This window comes from Tachyglossus aculeatus, chromosome X1 (assembly GCF_015852505.1).
Source record: "Tachyglossus aculeatus isolate mTacAcu1 chromosome X1, mTacAcu1.pri, whole genome shotgun sequence".
Lineage (NCBI taxonomy): Eukaryota > Metazoa > Chordata > Mammalia > Monotremata > Tachyglossidae > Tachyglossus > Tachyglossus aculeatus.
In genome coordinates this window covers 135,763,254-135,781,113 of record NC_052101.1, presented here as the reverse complement: position 1 = coordinate 135,781,113, position 17,860 = coordinate 135,763,254, and the positions used below count along the sequence as shown (strand labels likewise).

Here is a 17,860-nt window from a genome sequence, read left to right as displayed (position 1 = left end):
TTGGATCAGCGAGGCAGCCGTTTGGACGCAGAGGAAAGGGCAGTTTTCAGCGATGCTGTGAAGGTAGATCTGACAGGATTTGGTGACAGATCAAACACATGGGTTGAATGAGACAGATGAGTGGAGGATAATGCTAAGGCTTGACTGTATGCTCCTTGTGGGCAGAGAAAGTGTCTACCAACTCTGTTGTATTGTAATTTCCCAAATGCTTAGTACAGTGTTCTCCACCTAGTAAGTACTCAATACATATGATTGACCAACTGCTAAGGGCTTGTGAGACAGGGAAGAGAGTGGTGGTGTCTAAAGTGATGGGAGAGAGAGCGGGAAGACACAAAGAGGCCTGGAGAAGCAGCGTGGCCTAGTGGATTGAGCAGAGGCCTGGGGGTCAGAAGGACCTAGGTTCTATACCAGCTCTGCCACTTGTCTGCTGTGTTACCTTGGGCAAGTCACTTCACTTCCTCTGTGCCTAACTCATCTGTAAAATGGGGATTGAGACTGTGAGCCCCATGCAGAACAGGAACTGGGTCCAACCTGATTTGCTTGTGTATCCACCCCAGCGCTTAGTACAGTGCCTCCTTGTCTTTCAATCCTTACAAACCTTCTGCTTATGAGTCCCTCTTTCCTTGATTGCCATACTCCACACTATTATATGCCTTAATATTAATAATAATAATTGTGGTCTTTGTTAAGTGCTTACTATGTGCCAGGCACTGTACTAAGCACTGAGGTAGATGCAAGATAATCAGGTTGGACCCAGTCCCTGTCCCACAGAGGGCTGCTAGTCTTAATTCCAATTTTCTAGATGAAGCAACTGAGGCCCAGAGAAGTGAAGTGACTTGCCCAAGGTTACTTGGCAGACAAGTGGCAGAGCTGGGATTAGAACCCAGGTCCTTCCGACTTCCAGGCCCACACTCTATCCACTAGGCCGTGTGGCTTCTCATCTTGGCAGTCGATTCCCAATTTTCGGTTGAGATGCAGAGTACTTCCGCTGCCCTCCTGGCTTTTGGTTTCTTAATTTCGGCTCCCCATTTGGCAGCGGTGGCTATCCTGTTGTTATTCGTTCTCCTCATGGGGCTCACCCAACAGAACTGCGTTTAAGAGGAACGTGATTCAATGCTAGGAGCCTGACTTCACTCCAGGACCCGGCTTGCGTGTGATTCTCCTGTCATTTGATGTTGGGAACAGCCTCTACATGACGCTGACGCCACCGTTCCAGGAGGCGGACATGGCGTCTGCGTGGGGAGTCCAGGTCTCCCGGCCAGAGAGAAGGCTGGACGGCACCACAGCTCTGTGGACCTCTCGTGTGGTCTGGAGCCCGATTCCAGGCTGCCGCCACCCTCTCTACGACAGCCTCCCAAGGAACATGCTGGGTTTTTATTGCCGTGTCATCGGTTGGTGTGCTGCCAAAGTACTAGAATTTGGTGAGAGTGTTTAGTTTTCGGCTGTGTCTCCTGGGGCAGGTTGATCCATCACCTCGGTTTTCTTTAGACTTCTCGTCAGCCCGTAGCACCCGGTTGATCACTGGTGTGTCGACTTGAAATGGACCTCTAAGGGTGCGGTCACTGCATAGAGCCGGGCTTGAATGACTGTCAGTGCTGCTCCAAGTCTAGGGTGGGAAGCGATTCCCAGAGGGGCGGCGGTGTATTCTGACCCCTGCGCCCGAGTCTCTCGTTGCGTCCTCCAGCATGGCTGCGGAGAATCAGCTCAAAGGGACTGGGCCCACCGCGCCTCTCTGCTCTCCTCCACTTGCCACGGGGAACGGGTGGGACAGGGCACCTACCCTCAACTCTAATCCGGCCAGCCAGGCCATCGTGAAGTTACCGCCGGATGTCGATGAATTTAGCGAGACAAACTGGCTAAGGAATGTCCAGACTTCAGATATGCTGACGGTGTCGAGTGCTTGTGCATGGTCTCGGTGCTGCTCCCTGCCCCTTTATCTGCCGCGCAGCAAAGATCCAGAGTGCTGCGCCCCGCTGTGATCTCGGGAGCGTTCGCTCGATGTTACTCTTCAGTAGCTGAACCCGGAATCCCCCGGCTAGGATCTTGCCGGTAACGGAGAGTAACGAGATGCCTCGATGATTCCCGCAACCTTATCTTTTGCCTTTCTTCTTGAAGATGGTCATGATGGTGGCATCTCTGAGATCACACTGCAGCACCTCCATGTTCCATATGTTAAAGAAGCAGGAGGGGGTTTCCGAGTTCAATCCACATGTCCTGTCATGGGTTTCCAAGGGTGATCTGTGAGTCCCATCGTGCTTTCCACTGGCCTCCGTTTTGCTCTGATCCCCAGGAACCACAAGGGGCGGTGGGTGTGTGTCCTGCGAGGAGATGGGACTTTGGGGTTTTTTGGTTGTTTTTTGGTTTTTTTTTTAACGTCTGCACCGTTTCGTCTCAGCAGTGTCGATGGGGCCCCCTTGCCGTGGTCCTGGCCTCGATGGCCGCCAGCCAGCCTGGTCTCCGAGGAGTGCCCGTTTGCGGTCCAGCCTGTTCCTCACAGCTGGGCTCCCTGTTCTCGGCGAGGGGGGTGGGGGTGTGGCGGGAGAACAGCGTCCCCAAGCTCCGGGCTGGTCCCGGACTCTCCAGGAGCTTGGGGTTCAGCCATCCGGGCGGCCCAGGTGCCACTTGACCCCGCTCTGGCTCTATGGATGGTCGAGTCCGCAGCGAGCCACCCGACGGACGGTCCAGCCCTCGGCCCGGCCGCGGTGCTCCATGCGTCTCTCGGGTACCGCAGACTTACAGTGTTATCATCTACGAGATGCAGAGATGCCATGGTTTAGGCCTTGGCTGGGTCCATGAGGTCTTTCTGTTATTTGGGAGGTGAAAGACAGTGTTGGTGATTACAAGCAGATATCTGGCACATTGCTAGGCAGAAGTAGACAACTGCCCTTTAGATTTAGAAATAGTCTTCTAGACTGTGGGCCCACTGTTGGGTAGGGACCGTCTCTATGTGTTGCCAACTTGTACTTCCCAAGCGCTTAGTACAGAGCTCTGCAAACAGTAAGCACTCAATAAATACGATTGATTGATTGATTGATTTCCAGCCCCAGGAGGCCCAGTGGCCTTTCCCCAGGTTTCAGCATTTACCAAACAATCACTCGACCATATTGACTGAGCACCTACTGTGTGCCGAGCACCGTACTTAAGTGCTCCGGAGAGTCCCGTCGGTACCCCTGAAGGCCACTGGAGAGTTGGGAATTATCATCTGCTAATTGTCTGGATGGGACATGATCGATCAGTCAGTGGTATTGATTATTATCAATACCATATTGACTGAGTGTTTACCATGTGCAGAGCCCTGTACCAAGCGCTTGGGAGAACACAGGACAACAGAGGTGGTAGACACCTTCCTTGCCCACAATGAGCAGCAATGGCAGAAGAAACAGCCATACACAGGCACGTGGTCAGGCAGCGTCAGTCCAGGCGCGCAAACTGCTGGGTGACTTCCTGAACGCGAGGTTCCTCAACAACAAGAGCCTTGCATCACAGGAGGCACATGACCGCACAATAAAGTAGAAGGCACAGTCCCCACCCTCGAGGAGCTGACAAACTGATGGAGTCAGACAGACAGAGGGACAGACACAGATGATTTCCAATAGTGGAAACAAGAGAAAGATCAGTGCTACAACTGCTGCTAGCAGGAGTATAATGGGATAAATAGAGTGAGTGCAACTTGCCCTAAAACAAGAGAAACTTGAGTGTGAGAGCAGTTTTGGGCTGACACGCTCTGGGAAGAAGCTGGGCAACTGCAATCTCCCGGAATGATCAGCATGTCAGATTTTGGAGCCGACGTCATGTGCCCATCTGGATCGAGCGATCAATCAATACATCAATGGAATTTACTGAGAGTTTATTGTGTGCAGAACACTGTATTACGCGTTTGCAACAGAGTACAATACAGTAGAGTTGGGAGATGTAATCTCTGCCCATAAGGAGCTTACAGTTGACAGGATCCTTATTCTATTTTTTTTAATGGTATTTATTAAGCGCTTACTATGTGCCAGGCACTGTACAAAGCATTGGTGTAGATCCAAGCTGATCAGGTTGGACACAGTCCCTGTCCCACAAGGGACTCACAGTCTTAATTCCCATTTTACAGTTGAGGTAACTGAGGCACAGGAAAGTGAAGTGTCTTAATGTTCGAATGTTCCTTTCTCCTTATTACAGCCCTATGCCCACAACAGATAAGCATCTTTGGCCCACCTTGGCCCCGCAACCTCTTGCTTCGCCCCATGCTGCCCATCGATGGCTCTGGCTTTGCCCTCCAGAGCTGGCTGGGGGCTGGGTGATTCTCACCCTCTCACCTGAACCCCGTCTCTCTGGATCTAGGGGGCTAGGTACAGGGCGAAGTGTGCCAATCAGGTACTCAGTACTCCAACGGGAGTGCCAAAAACCGAGACTACTTCCGACTAAGGTGCAGAGAGCACAAGTGGAGACAGGGAGTATCAGTGGAACCCACTGGAAAACCACTGACTGCCTGGGTAAGTCAACCACTGGCGGGGGCTTTTAGGGAACTGTGGAGAAAGGGGAACTCAGATGAGTGCATGACTCAAAGGCCCTTGACCAATTTCTTCAAGATTTAGCTGAGGCCCTTAAAGCTACTGAATTCAGATTCTAAAGTCCCCACAGGGCTCTTAACTGCAAAGACTACTGCAGCATGGAAGCGGCGTGGCCTAGCGGATACGGCATGAGCCTAGGAGGCGGAGGGACCTGGGTTCTAATCCCGGTTCTGCCACACGTCTGCTGTGTGGCCTGGGGCAAGCCACTTCACTTCTCTGTGCCTCAGTTACCTCAGCTGTAAAATAGGGGTTAAGATTGTGAGCCTCATGTGGGGCAGGGACTGTGTCCAACCTGGTTAGCTTTGTATAACTAATAATAATAATAATTGTGGTATTTGTTAGGCACTTACTAGGTGCCAGACATTGTTCTAAGCTTTGGAGCTTATCAGGTTGGACCCAGTCCCTGTCCCACATGGGGCTCACAGTATCTACCCCAGGGCTTAGTCCAGCGCCTGACACACAGAAAGTGCTTAATAAATACCATAAAAAACAAAACAAAAAAACTATTGATGGTTGTAGGCAGATTGACACACAAGCCAAGTTGACACCCACTGCCTTGACTTCCTTCTCTTTACCCCCTATACTCCACTCACACTGCATTCTCCAAGGTCACCAATGATGCCCTTATACCCAAGACCCACAGGCTCTTCTCTGTCCTCATCCTCCTCAGCCCCTCAGCCATCTCTGACGCTGCAGACCACCCCCTTTTCCTTAAAAAGTCATCAGGCCTTGGAGAAATAGCATGAAAGCCTAAGGGAAAGAGTCCAACTCTAAGAGTTAGAAGACCTGGGTTCTAATCCCAGCTCCGACATCTGCCCACTGTGGGACCTCGGGCAAGTTACTGCCCTTCTCTGTGCCTCAGTTTCTCATCTCTAACATGGGGATTCAATACCTGCTCTCTCCCTCCCCCTTAGACTGTAAACCCTGTGTGCAACAGGGTGAGACTGTGTCTGACTGGATTACCTTGTAACTCCCCCCAGCACCTGGCCCATAGCAAGCACTTAACACATTCCACTACTATTATTATTTCTGTTATTATTTCACTGGCAGTTCTTTCCTGGCTCTCCTTCCACCTCTCCAACTGCTCCTTCTCTGTTTCTTTAGCTGGCTCCTCTTCCACTACTCATCCTGTAACTGTGGGATGAGGCTCTGTGCTGGAGACCCTACCCTTTCACCTTCACATCAGCACTCTTGATGATGATGACGATGATATTTGTTAAGCGCTTACTATGCGCCAAGCACTGTTCTAAGCGCTGAGCACTTACCACGTTATTATTATTATTGTATTATGATATTTAAGCGCTGACTCTGTGGCAAGCACTGTTCTAAGCACTGGAGTAGATACAAGTTAATCAAGTTGGACACAGTCCCAGTCCCACATTGAGGCTCACAGTCCCATCCCCGTTTTACAGATGAGGGAACTGAGGCCCAGAGAAGTGAAGTGACTTGCCCAAGGTCACACGGCAGACATGTGGTGGAGCCGGGATTAGAACCCAGGACCTTCTGACTCGCAGGCCCGTACTCTATCCAGTAGGCCATGCTGCTGCAATTTCCTCAAGCATGGGAGCACTGAACGAGACGAAGCGGGCGGTGTGGAGGAGGTCGCGGGGTCCAGGAGTGAGGGGAGCAAAACTCCTGGGAAACTGACCCACTCACTTGGTTTCAGCCACCACCCCTGCACACACGACTCCCCTATTAAATACTAGTAGATATCTACTATCTACTATTAGGGGAAGCAGCATGGCTCAGTGGGAAGAGCCTGGGCTTTGGAGTCAGAGGTCAGGGGTTCAAATCCCGGCTCCGCCAACTGTCAGCTGTGTGACTTTGGGCAAGTCACTTAACTTCCCTGTGCCTCAGTTACCTCATCTGTAAAATGGGGATTAAGACTATGAGCCCCCCCCGTGGGACAACCTGATCACCCTGTAACCTCCCCATCATCATCATCATCATCATCAATCGTATTTATTGAGCGCTTACTGTGTGCAGAGCACTGTACTAAGCGCTTGGGAAGTACAAATTGGCAACATATAGAGACAGTCCCTACCCAACAGTGGGCTCACAGTCTAAAAGGGGGAGACAAAACCAAACATACTAACAAAATAAAATAGAATGCTTTGCACATAGTAAGTGCTTCATAAATGCCATTATTATTATTATTATTATTATTATTATTATTATTATTATTATTACTGCTCTAGCCCCAACCTCTCCGCAACTACCCAATCTCACATCTCCTCTTGCCTCCAGGACACCTCTGCTTGGATGGTCCGCCATCACCTCAAACTCAACGTATCTAAAACTGACTGACCCTCTCCTCTTCCCTCCTAAACTTCCCCTCCCCCTCCACTTTTTAATGGTATTTATTAAGTGCTTACTATGTGCCAGGAACTATTCTACGCACTGGGGTAGACACGAAGTTGGACCCAATCCATATCTCACGTGGGGCTCAGTTTTAATCCCCATTTCACAGATGAGGTAACAGGCACAGAGAATTTAAGTGACATGCCCAAGGTCACACAGCAGGCAAGCTTTGGAGCCAGAACTAAAACCCAGGTCCTCTTACTCCCAGGCCCATGCTCTTTCCACTAGGCCACACTGCTTCCCAACTTCCCCAGCACAGTTGAAAACTCCCCGTCCCCACACCACCACCCTTCCTGTGACTCAAGCCCAGGAGCTGGGTCTCATCCTCAATTTCTCACTGCCATTCTGCTCTCTCATCCAATTGAGAAGCAGGGTGGCTTAGTGGAAAGAGCCCGGGCTTGGGAGTCAGAGGTCATGGGTTCTAATCCCAGCTCCGCCACTTGTCAGCTGTGTGACTTTGGGCAAGTCGCTTAGCTTCTCCGTGCTTCAGTTCCCTCATCTGTAAAATGGGGATTAAGATTGTGAGCCCTACGTGGGACAACCTGCTTACCTTGTATCTCCCCCAGTGCTTAGAAAAGTGCTTGGCACATAGTAAGCGCTTAACAAATACCATCATTATTATTATTATTATCCAATCTATTATTGCTAAATCCCACAGGTTCTTTCTACCCAACATTTCCCGAATCCAACCCTTCCTCTCCAATCAGTTCGAGCTCTCATCACCTCCTCACTAGACTACAAAATCAGCCTCCCTCTTTCCAGCCTCTCCCCTGCCCAGAAGCATCATGCTCCCCACTTCTCAAACACCTCCAATGGTTTCACACTTCCCTCTGCTCCGAGCAGAGACTCCCAACTCCAGCCTTCATGGCACCCCATTGGCTCTGTTCTTCTTCTCTATATGCTCTCCTTATCCCCAAGCTAACCTTCCAACTGGGCCTCCCTCTTGAAACTCCTGCTTCCGATCCCTGGCCTGTGCACTCTCCCTGCCTGGAACCCCCTTTCAGATCTGCTAGATTACAGCTCACTCCATCTTCGTAGGCTTCCTGAAATCCCATCTCTCCCAGGAGGCTTCCCCGATTAAGTCCCGCCTTTCCAAGTCCAATCAATCCCACAACTGCCTGTAGCGCATATGTATGTTTTGACTTATGTTACTTAGCATTTGGATTTCTCCTACCACATTTCTACTCTCAGCAGTTGATGGCACCGGTCTTTCTCCTGCTCCCACTATTTGTGAATAGTTTCTTATCTGCCCATCTGCCCCAAAGGACTCTGAGTATTTACTGTGTATGAACACTAGACTAGGCATTTAGGAGAGTAAACAAAAGGAAGAGGTCACTGCCCTCAAGGAGCTTCAACCCAACGGGTAAATAGTGTGTGTGTGTGTGTGTGTGTGTGCGCGCGCACACGCCCATGTACACACACAGATAGGGTTACATATCCAAATCTATACAAATACACACACACTGACTGGGAGCAAGAGGAACTGCACTGCTACATCTGGTAACAGAAAAAATATGGAAAAATAAATGATGAATGAAGTACCTAAATTGATCTTCTAGACTGTGAGCCCACTGTTGGGTAGGGACTGTCTCTATATGTTGCCAACCTGTACTTCCCAAGCGCTTAGTACAGTGCTCTGCACACAGTAAGCGCTCAATAAATACGACTGAATGAATTGAATGAATATACACAAGTGCTAAGGGTGGCTTATGGAATGACACGATTGGGGAAGAATCGATCAATCAGTGGTATTTATCAAGTGATTACTATATACAGAGCTCTATACTGAGCACTTGGGAGAGTACAACAGAATTAGCAGACATGTTCCCTGTCCATAACGAGCTTACGGAAGAAGAAAATGCATCGGGGATGGCCTTTTGGAGGAGGTGGGATTGCAGGAGGCTTGGAAGACAGGGAGAGCTGGGGTCTGCCGGCTATAAAGGGGCATGGACTTTCAGGCAGGAGGGAGAGTTTGGAGGTGGGAGAGTTGAGAATGAAGCCCAGAGGGTAAGTGAGCTTGGGAGCTTTTCTCTCTGATCTCCCATCCTCGTGTCTCTCCTCACTTCAATCCATACTTCATGCTACTGCCCGGACTGTCTTTGTCCAGAAACGCTCTGGGCATGTTACTCCCCTCCTCAAAAATCTCCAGTGGCTACCAACCAATCTGCGCAACAGGCAGAAACTCCTCACCCTCGGCTATAAGGCCGTCCATCACCTTGCCCCCTCCTACCTCACCTCCCTTCTCTCTTTCTCCAGCCCAGCCTGCACCCTCCGCTCCTCTGTCGCTAATCTCCTCACCGTGCCTCGTTCTCACCTGTTCCGCCGTCGACCCCCGGCCCACGTCGTCCCCCGGGCCTGGAATGCCCTCCCTCTGCCCATCCGCCAAGCTAGCTCTCTTTCTCCCTTCAAGGCCCTACTGAGAGCTCACCTCCTCCAGGAGGCCTTCCCAGACTGAGCCCCTTCCTTCCTCTCTCCCTCGTCCCCCTCTCCACCCCCCCATCTTACCTCCTTCCCTTCCCCACGGCACCTGTATATATGTATATATGTTTGTACATATTTGTTACTCTATTTATTTATTCAAATCCCGGCGCCGCCACTTGTCAGCTGTGTGACTTTGGGCAAGTCACTTCACTTCTCTGGGCCTCAGTTCCCTCATCTGGAAAACGGGGATTAAGTCTGTGAGCCCCACGTGGGACAACTTGATTACCTTGTATCTACCCCAGCGCTTAGAACAGTGCTTTGCACATAGTAAGCGCTTAATAAGTGCCATCATTATTATTATTATTATTCCCAAGTGCTTAGTACAGTGCTCTACACACAGTAAGCGCTCAATAAATACAATTGATGGATTGATTGATTGGGAGGAGTGGGCGGGGGGAGAGTGCGCAAGCAGGGGAGTAACGGGTGAAGAGAATGAAGATGGAAGCAGCCTGGACTAGCCGATAGAGCACAGGCCTGAGAGTCAGAGGGTCATGGGTTCTAATCCTGGCTCTGCCACTTGTCTGCTGTATGACCCTGCCAAGTTGCTTCACTTCTCCGTGTTTCAGTACCTCATCTGTAAAATGGGGATTAGGACTGTGAGTCCAATGTGGGACAGGGACTGTGTCCAACCTGATCTGCTTGTATTCCCCTGCGCTTAGTACAGTGCCTGGCACACAGTAAGCACTTAACAAATACCACAATTATTATTATGATGATTCATTCAATCGTATTTATTGAGCGCTTGCTGTGTGCACAGCAGTTTGGTTACATCAGAAGGAGAGAGAGAGAGAGCTTTGTGGACAGCCTGGAAGCTACTGTGGGCTTCATTCACTCAATTGATCAATTCACCCTTGGTTCCCCTTCCTCTCCCACCCCACCATGCCCCAGCTCTCCATTTCACCTGCCATTGGGCATATAACTGAGGTATGAGACCAAAAGATAATAATAATAATAATAATAATAATAATAATGATTGCATTTATTAAGTGCTTACTATGTGCAAAGCACTGTTCTAAGCACTGGGGAAGTTACAGGGTGATCAGGTTGTCCCACGGGGGGCTCACAGTCTTCATCCCCATTTTACAGATGAGGTAACAGGCACAGAGAAGTTAAGTGACTTGCCCAAAGTCACACAGCTGACAGTTGGCAGAGCCGGGATTTGAACCCATGACCTCTGACTCCAAAGCCCGGGCTCTTTCCACTGAGCCACACTTCTCCTCTGAAAAGATGCCTACAAACATCAGTACAAAGTAAAGCAGTGTGGCCTGGTGAGAAGCTGCGTGGTGGACGAGTGAAAACAGCCTGGGCCTGGGAGTTGGGTGACCTGGGTTCTCTCCCCGAGCTCCGCCACGGGTCTGCTGTGGTAACCCGGGCAGGTCACTTGACTTCTCTGGTCCTCTGGTTCCTCCTCTGTAAAATGGGGATGAAATAACTGTTCACCCTCCTCCTCGGACTGTGAGCCCCATATGGGACAGGGACTGTGTTGGACCTGATTAACCTGAATCTACCCCAGCGCTTTGTACGGTGCTTGGCTCACAGTAACCACTTAACAAATTCTACTACTATTATTAATTTTTATTATTAATAATAACAAAAACTGGGCAAATCTCTAAAATCCAGAGTCAAAAGATGATATATGGATTTTAGGGTTTTGCCTGACTTCTATCATTGGGCTCATGGTTTTAAAAAGAAGGTTAAGCCTGGAAAAATAAAATCCAAAAAACCTAATATTTTTGCTTGTTAAATTTCCCTTAAAATGATCCCTGCCAAAACAGACAAACCATAGTTCTCTCAGAACAACTTAGCGCACCTGTGTGATGGACTTAGCACCATCTCCATCATCGTCCGGAGAATCCCATTTAATTTCTTTTATATAGTATCTGGAAAATTTGGTCACTTTAAAATGCAGCATAAATACCTTTTTTGAGGGATGTCTCTTCTCCCCAATCTGTGGGAATCTGGAGTGTCTTTGGGTAACCGGACCCCACGGTCGGTCAGATCTTGGCACATAGTAAGTGCTTAACAAATACTGTAATTATTATTATTATTTTGCTGTCCGTGCGTGCGTGCGTGCGTGCATGAGAGCATTCTTCTCAATCCGACAAGACAGCCCTCAGTGAGAACACCAAGAACCAAACCCAGTCCTCAGAGCACAGCCATGGTGTGTCCCAACTGGGCCAGGGAAGGGAGAAGGGGAGGGGGAGTGGGAAGCAGAGGAACTTCTGGGCTGGCCCTGGAGCCCGGCATGGGACAGAGTCGTCCCTGGGCTCCAGGGCCAGGTAGGGGGGGCCACAACCTGCCAGCTGGAGGCCAACTGCAAAACTGGAGCTACCACCTTGGTAGGTCCACTTCTGGCCGGCCAGCCTCCAGCTGGCCCCAAGGCGTAGCGCCGGCCCAGTACGGCCACTCTCCCCGGCCCACCGTTCCAATGGTTCTTACCTGGGCCCCCATGCCCAGCCCCACTTCCAGAGGTGGGGATCCGACGCGCTGGTTGGTGGCTCGACCGCCCCACCCGCTTCAAGTCATCGCGGGGAAGTCGGGGGACGCGAGACGGTCCATCCCTAAGCGCCAGGTGGCAACCAACCATCCACCGCCTCTCGGGTCCCCTCAGCGCCGCAGGGGATGCTTAGCTGAGGTCGGGAGCCGGTCGGACCCAGGAGCGGCACCGCACCCATCCCGCGTGGCCCAGAACCTCCGGGAGCCACGGGGCCTACCCGACGGCTGCTGCCCTCCTCCTCCCACCCCCAACCAAGAGCAGAGGTACGGCGGGAGCCACCGTGCAGCACCGGGGACCCAGCCATCTCATTCCAACGGGTCCATCTGCCTTCCCCCCAGCCCGACGGCGTGGCCAACGTCCGCGGTCCTCTCATTAGTGCCCGGGACGGTGCTCTGCACGTGGTAAGGGCCGCTCAATCAACCTTATCACCGATCAGCAATCGATTACTTCATGTACCAGGAAGCCAAGCTTTCTTTAGGTGTTCCACCGGCCTCATCAATGAAAATAACGGGCCCAAGTTCGGCTGCTCAGGGTGGAGGGGGAAGGCAGGGGAAAACGGAGCCAAGGAGACTCGAGTGAATGCTTCGGAAAGTCTAGGGAGGAGTCCCGGGGCCAGAGCAGAGAGCTCCCGCCTCCTAAGCAGCTGGCCAGAGGGAGAGAGGCTCCTGGGAAAGACAGGCCAAACCAGAGAGGCGGGACGGGGAAAAAGGACAGGAGGGAGCAGACAGGCCCGAGAGGTTCTCGGGAACGCCCCCGGGGCCCGGAACTCACCGACGTTGGTGGGGAAAATGTCTTCGGTGTTGATCTGAACCTCGATCCAGTCCATCAGGAGGTTCATGTACTGGGGGGCGGAGAGGGCGGTTGGCTTCCGGTACCGGTGCTCGTCCTGCCAGCGGTACTCATACTTGGGGCCTCCTGACATGACCGGACAAGACTCCTCGGTGCAGTTGTCGCTGATGGTGCCATAGATGAGGTTGATGCGGTTGAAGAAGTCCACCACGTGCACGGCCACCCAATCGTTGGGCTCCTCGCCGGCTGGCAGCTGCACGGCCAGCTTCAGGTCCAGCCCCGCGTTCAGGGAGGCCTGGGCTTTCTTGTGGAGCTCGAACCGCTGCGTCCCTGGCTCGAACTTGCGTTTGGGACGGAAGGTTCTGTCCTTGGTGAACACTTGCTTTAAGGGGTTGGACATGGCCCTCGGCGAGTCGTTGCCGGGGACGCCCCGAGCCAGGCCCCAGAGGAACGGGTCCTAGGAGGATGATGAACGCTGGAGTGGGGCGCTAAGTTGGAGCCAAGCCCCTGGGACTGGACTGGGTTCCCCTGGCTCTTTCAGCAGACCTGCAACACAAACAAAGGGAGCCCGGTCACTGGCTGGCGGCTGGCTCAGACCCCGAGCGGAGGCCGGCCGGCCGCGATGGAAAAAAAATCGGCCCGGTGCCTCGCCCTTAGGAGTCTCCAGACCCGCCCGCGCTCGTCGGGACACGTCTGGGCGGAGATTTGGCAGAGCCTCCTCTGTGGCCCGCTTCACCCCGGTGACGCATACCCACCACACGATGCCTGGGGGGTACTCGGGTGCTTTGCGGACCGTAGACCCTCACGTGTCTATCTGCTCCGCTTAGGCGGCTGAAGTCCTCAGAGCTTATCCCAGCCTCTCCCAGATCACGGTTTCCCCTCTGCTTGCCTCCTCCCCCAGCTCAACTTCAAGTTCCCTAAGGTCAGGGATCGTATCTACTAATTAAACTGTGCTCTCCCAAGCGCCCAGTCTGGTGCTCTGCACACGGGAGGGGCACAGTCAATACTGCTGATGGACTGACAGAAGTGCCGCTGTAAACCAGAAAGGGTCTCGTGCCACAGAGATCCCCTTGGGGACACCTATCAGAACAGTTACCCCCAAGCCAGAATATTTTATTATTATTATTATATTTGTTAAGCACTCGCTGTGTTCGTTCATTCATTCAATTGTATTTATTGAGCACTTACTGTATGCAAAGCACTATACTAAGCACTTGGGAAAGTACGATACAACAATAAACAGTGACATTCCCTGCCCACAATGAGCTCACAGTCTAAAGTTGGGGAGACAGACATCAATATAAATAAAATTACAGATATGTACCTAAGTGCTTTGGGGTTGGGAGAGGGGAAGAGCAAAGAGATAAATAAAATTACAGATATGCGCATAAGTCCTTTGGGGCTGGAAATGGGGGGAAGAGCAAAGGGAGCAAGTCAAGGTGACACAGAAGGGAGTGGGAGATGAGGAAAAGTGGGGCTTAATCTGGGAAGGCCTCTTGGAGGAGATGGGCCTTCAATAAGTCTCTGAAATGGGGGAGAGTCATCTGTAGGATTAGAGGAGGGAGGGCATTCCAAGCCAGAGGCGGGACGTAGGTGAGGGGTAATGCTTCCAGGAGAAGGGGGTGGTCCACAGTGTTGTAGTCAGCTGAGAGGTCAAGGAGGATTATGTGGAGTAGAGACCGTTGGGTTTGGCGAGAAGGAGAACATGTGGTTTCTGTGGAGTGAAGGGGACAGAAACCAGATTGGAAAGGGTCAAGGAGAGAATTGGAGGAGAAGAACTTGAGACAATGGGTATAGACAACTCTCTCAGGGAGGTTGGAGAGGAATGGTAGGAGGGAGGTGGGGCGATAACTGGGGGGAGCCTTGGGGTCAAGAGAGGGTTTTTTTTAGGATGGGGAGACATGAGCATGTTTGAAAGCAGTGAGGAAGAAGCCACTGGAGGGCAAACAGTTGAAGATGGCATCATCATCATCATCAGTCGTATTTACTGAGCGCTTACTATGTGCAGAGCACTGTACTAAGCACTTGGGAAGTATAAATTGGCAACATATAGAGACAGTCCCTACCCAACAGTGGGCTCAGTCTAAAAGGGGGAGACAGAGAACAAAACCAAACATACTAACAAAATAAAATAAATAGGATAGATATGTACAAGTAAAATAAATAAATAGAGTAATAAATATGTACAAACATATATACATATATACAGGTGCTGTGGGGAAGGGAAGGAGGTAAGATGAGGGGATGGAGAGGGGGACGAGGAGGAGAGGAAGGAAGGGGCTCAGTCTGGGAAGGCCTCCTGGAGGAGTCAAGGCAGTCAAGGAGGGAAGAAGGGAGGGGCAAGTGCTTCGATAAGGTACAAAGGGATATGCAGGTAGAGGGGGTGGATTCTGAGAGAAGGGAGGAGAAGATCTACTCAAGATATGCTGGGAAAATAAGCTTGTTGTGGGCAGGGAATGTGTCTGTGTATTGTTGTATCATACTCTCCCATGCACTTAATACAGTGCTCTGCACACAAGCAATGATTAAAGTCTTAGCCAAGATAAATACCGAACTGTTGTTCACCAGATCCCACTGACGCGTGAAGGTTCAAAAGCAACACAAGGAAACACTTTACCCAGTGAGGGATGAGTCTGCAGCATTTGTTCCTACGGGAGGTTATGCAGGCTGAGCACATCAGCAAGTTCTAGAAGAGTTTGGACTGATTGACACAGGAGCAGTTCATAGGTAAAAAACAGGGCAAGTTCTGTTAGTCGAGGAAAGCAGGGATTTTGATGGTCCCCTCTTGGCCGTGAGGATGATGTCAAGGAGGGCAGCAAGCACGTACTAGTAGCAGCAGCAGCAGCAGCAGCACCATTTATTGAGCACCCACTTGGTGTGGTGCACTGTGCCAGGCACTTGGGAAATACCGACTAAAGAAGTGATATGTCCCCTGCCCACAGGAGCTGGTGCTCTAACAGGGGAGATGAGCATAAAAAGAAAAACATCCTAATGAGCTTAGACCTAACCCTTGCGTGTCTTCTATGCGTGGTATTCCCGAGGCTTGGGACTTCAACCATGTTATCTAGCAGGGACATAGGATTCTTCGATTACCAATGGTGAATTGACATCTTGAGGGAGACGGATAGAGAAGAGCTGGTTTCTCACACTTTAGCCAACCGATTGATAAAAAGAACCCCCGAGCTGTTTTATCAACAGTAGGTGGCTTTTTCCCAGTCTGACAATTGCTAAAAGTCAAAAGACCTCCTGGCCCACCTGGGCTTTATGAAACTTGGTTGTGGAGGCTTTTGACAATCCCAGGCTGTCTCCAAGCCTCAAGAAAAAACGGGAAAGCTCAGTAGCTTACTCAGACAGGAAAGGAATGATTCTTAGAGCCAGGGTGGCTGGGAAGAGTTGGAAATTCCTTCCGTTAACTCTCCAAGAGGTTCAAAGTGCAGTGCTGATACCAAGGCTCTCCCAGTTGGAAACAGATTCTTTAAGGCAATAAAATCACTTTCAGTGGCCGTGAAATCGACATCAAAAATTTTCTCTGAACTTCACAAAAATGTACTTTCTGCTCTCCAGCCAAACTGGATTAAGATCAACTTGCTCAGCAAGCGTTAACTCCATCTTGTCACTCGAAGCCCGTGTTCAAAGCGAGAAGCAGTGTGGCTAGCCAGAAGCAGAGTGGCTTAGTGGCAAGAGTACAGGCTAGGGAGTCAGAGGTTGTGGGTTCTAATACCGGCTCCACCACTTGTCAGCTGTGTGACTTTGGGCAAGTCACTTAACTTCTCGGGCCTGAGTTACCTCATCTGGAAAATGGGGATTAAGACTGTGAGCCCCATGTGGGACAACCTGATAACCTTGTATCTACCCCAGCGCTTAGAACAGTGCTTGGCACATAGTAAGTGCTTAACAAATATCATTATTATTATTAAGCAAGCTCTCAATAAATACGACTGAGTGAATGAATGAGTGAATGAAAGAAAGATGGGAGAGTTGAAGATGGAGCAGGAGGAGGGAGGGACTGGAGAGGGGCAGGGGAGGTTTTAGGGAGGTCATGCCTGATAGTTTCAATTTTCTCAATAAAGTAAGTGGCCAGGTCACTGGGGCAAGAGATGGAGAGGCAGGGGGACAGGGAGTTTGAGGAGGGCATGTCTGGAACAACTGGCGAGGGTAATGGGCATGGGCGCTTACTTATTGAGCACTTACTGTGTGCAGAGCACTGTACTAAGTGCTTGGAAAGTAAAATTCAGCAATAGAGACAATCCCTGCCCACAGTGGGCTTACAGTCTAGAAGAGGGGAGACAGACATCAAAACAAGTAAACAGGCATCAATATAAATATAATTATAGATATATACACATCAAAACAAGAAAACAGGCATTAATATAATTAGAATTACAGATATGTACACATATACACAAGTACTGGGGGGCGGGGGGTAGAGCAAAGGGAGCGAGTTGGGGCGATGTGGAGGGGGAGCTGAGGAAAAGGGGGGCTTGGTCTGGGAAGGCCTCGGTGGAGGTGAGCCTTCAGTAGGGCTTTGAAGGGGGGAAGTGTGATTGTTTGGCGGATTTGAGGAGGGAGGGCATTCCAGGCCAGAGGTAGGACGTGGGCCAGGGTCGACAGAGGGGGAGGATCCAAATTCATTAAGAATGAAGGGATGGAGTGAAGGTTCCACAGGCCACCCTTGGCTAAGGTTATAGCAGAGGAGTGGGGAGAACGGACAGCGTCAAGGATAAGAAAGGATTGGACGGGAGTGAGCTGACGGGCTAGCACGGTGGGGAGGGGGATGAGGGATGGTGCTGGGAAAGAAGGACAGGGAGTGGGAAAGGAAGGAATGGCATGAGGAGTGGAGAAAGACTGGATGGGAGTGAGTTGGAGGGGGACTGCTGTAAGGGGAGAGGATGGGGGGGTTGTTGGGACAGAGAGACAGGGATGGGGTGAGTAGGGGGACTGAGATGACTGAAATCCCCTTCCTCCAATTTGAGTATACTGTATGGGTCTAACCCCTTGTTGGGGGCGGTGGGGAGGAAAATAATGGCCTCATATGGGAGGATTCATATCTGTAATTGATTTTAATGTCTGCTCCTTGTGGGCAGGGATCACGTCTACCTACTCTGTTGTATCGGACTCTCCCAAGCTCTTGGTACAGTGCTCCGCACACAGTCACTGCTCAATTATCACTGATTGA

At 50.9% G+C, this 17,860-nt stretch overlaps 1 protein-coding gene across 1 annotated transcript in view; it reads right to left on the bottom strand.

Annotated features, from left to right (window-relative positions):
* Positions 1–17,860, bottom strand: part of MOB3A (MOB kinase activator 3A) — a 40,764-nt gene that overhangs the window by 13,357 nt on the left and 9,547 nt on the right. The window contains exon 2 of the mRNA XM_038740075.1: positions 12,667–13,230. Within this exon, the coding sequence (XP_038596003.1) occupies positions 12,667–13,084 (418 nt within the window). The 5' untranslated portion in view covers positions 13,085–13,230. The remainder of the gene's footprint in view (positions 1–12,666; positions 13,231–17,860) is intronic.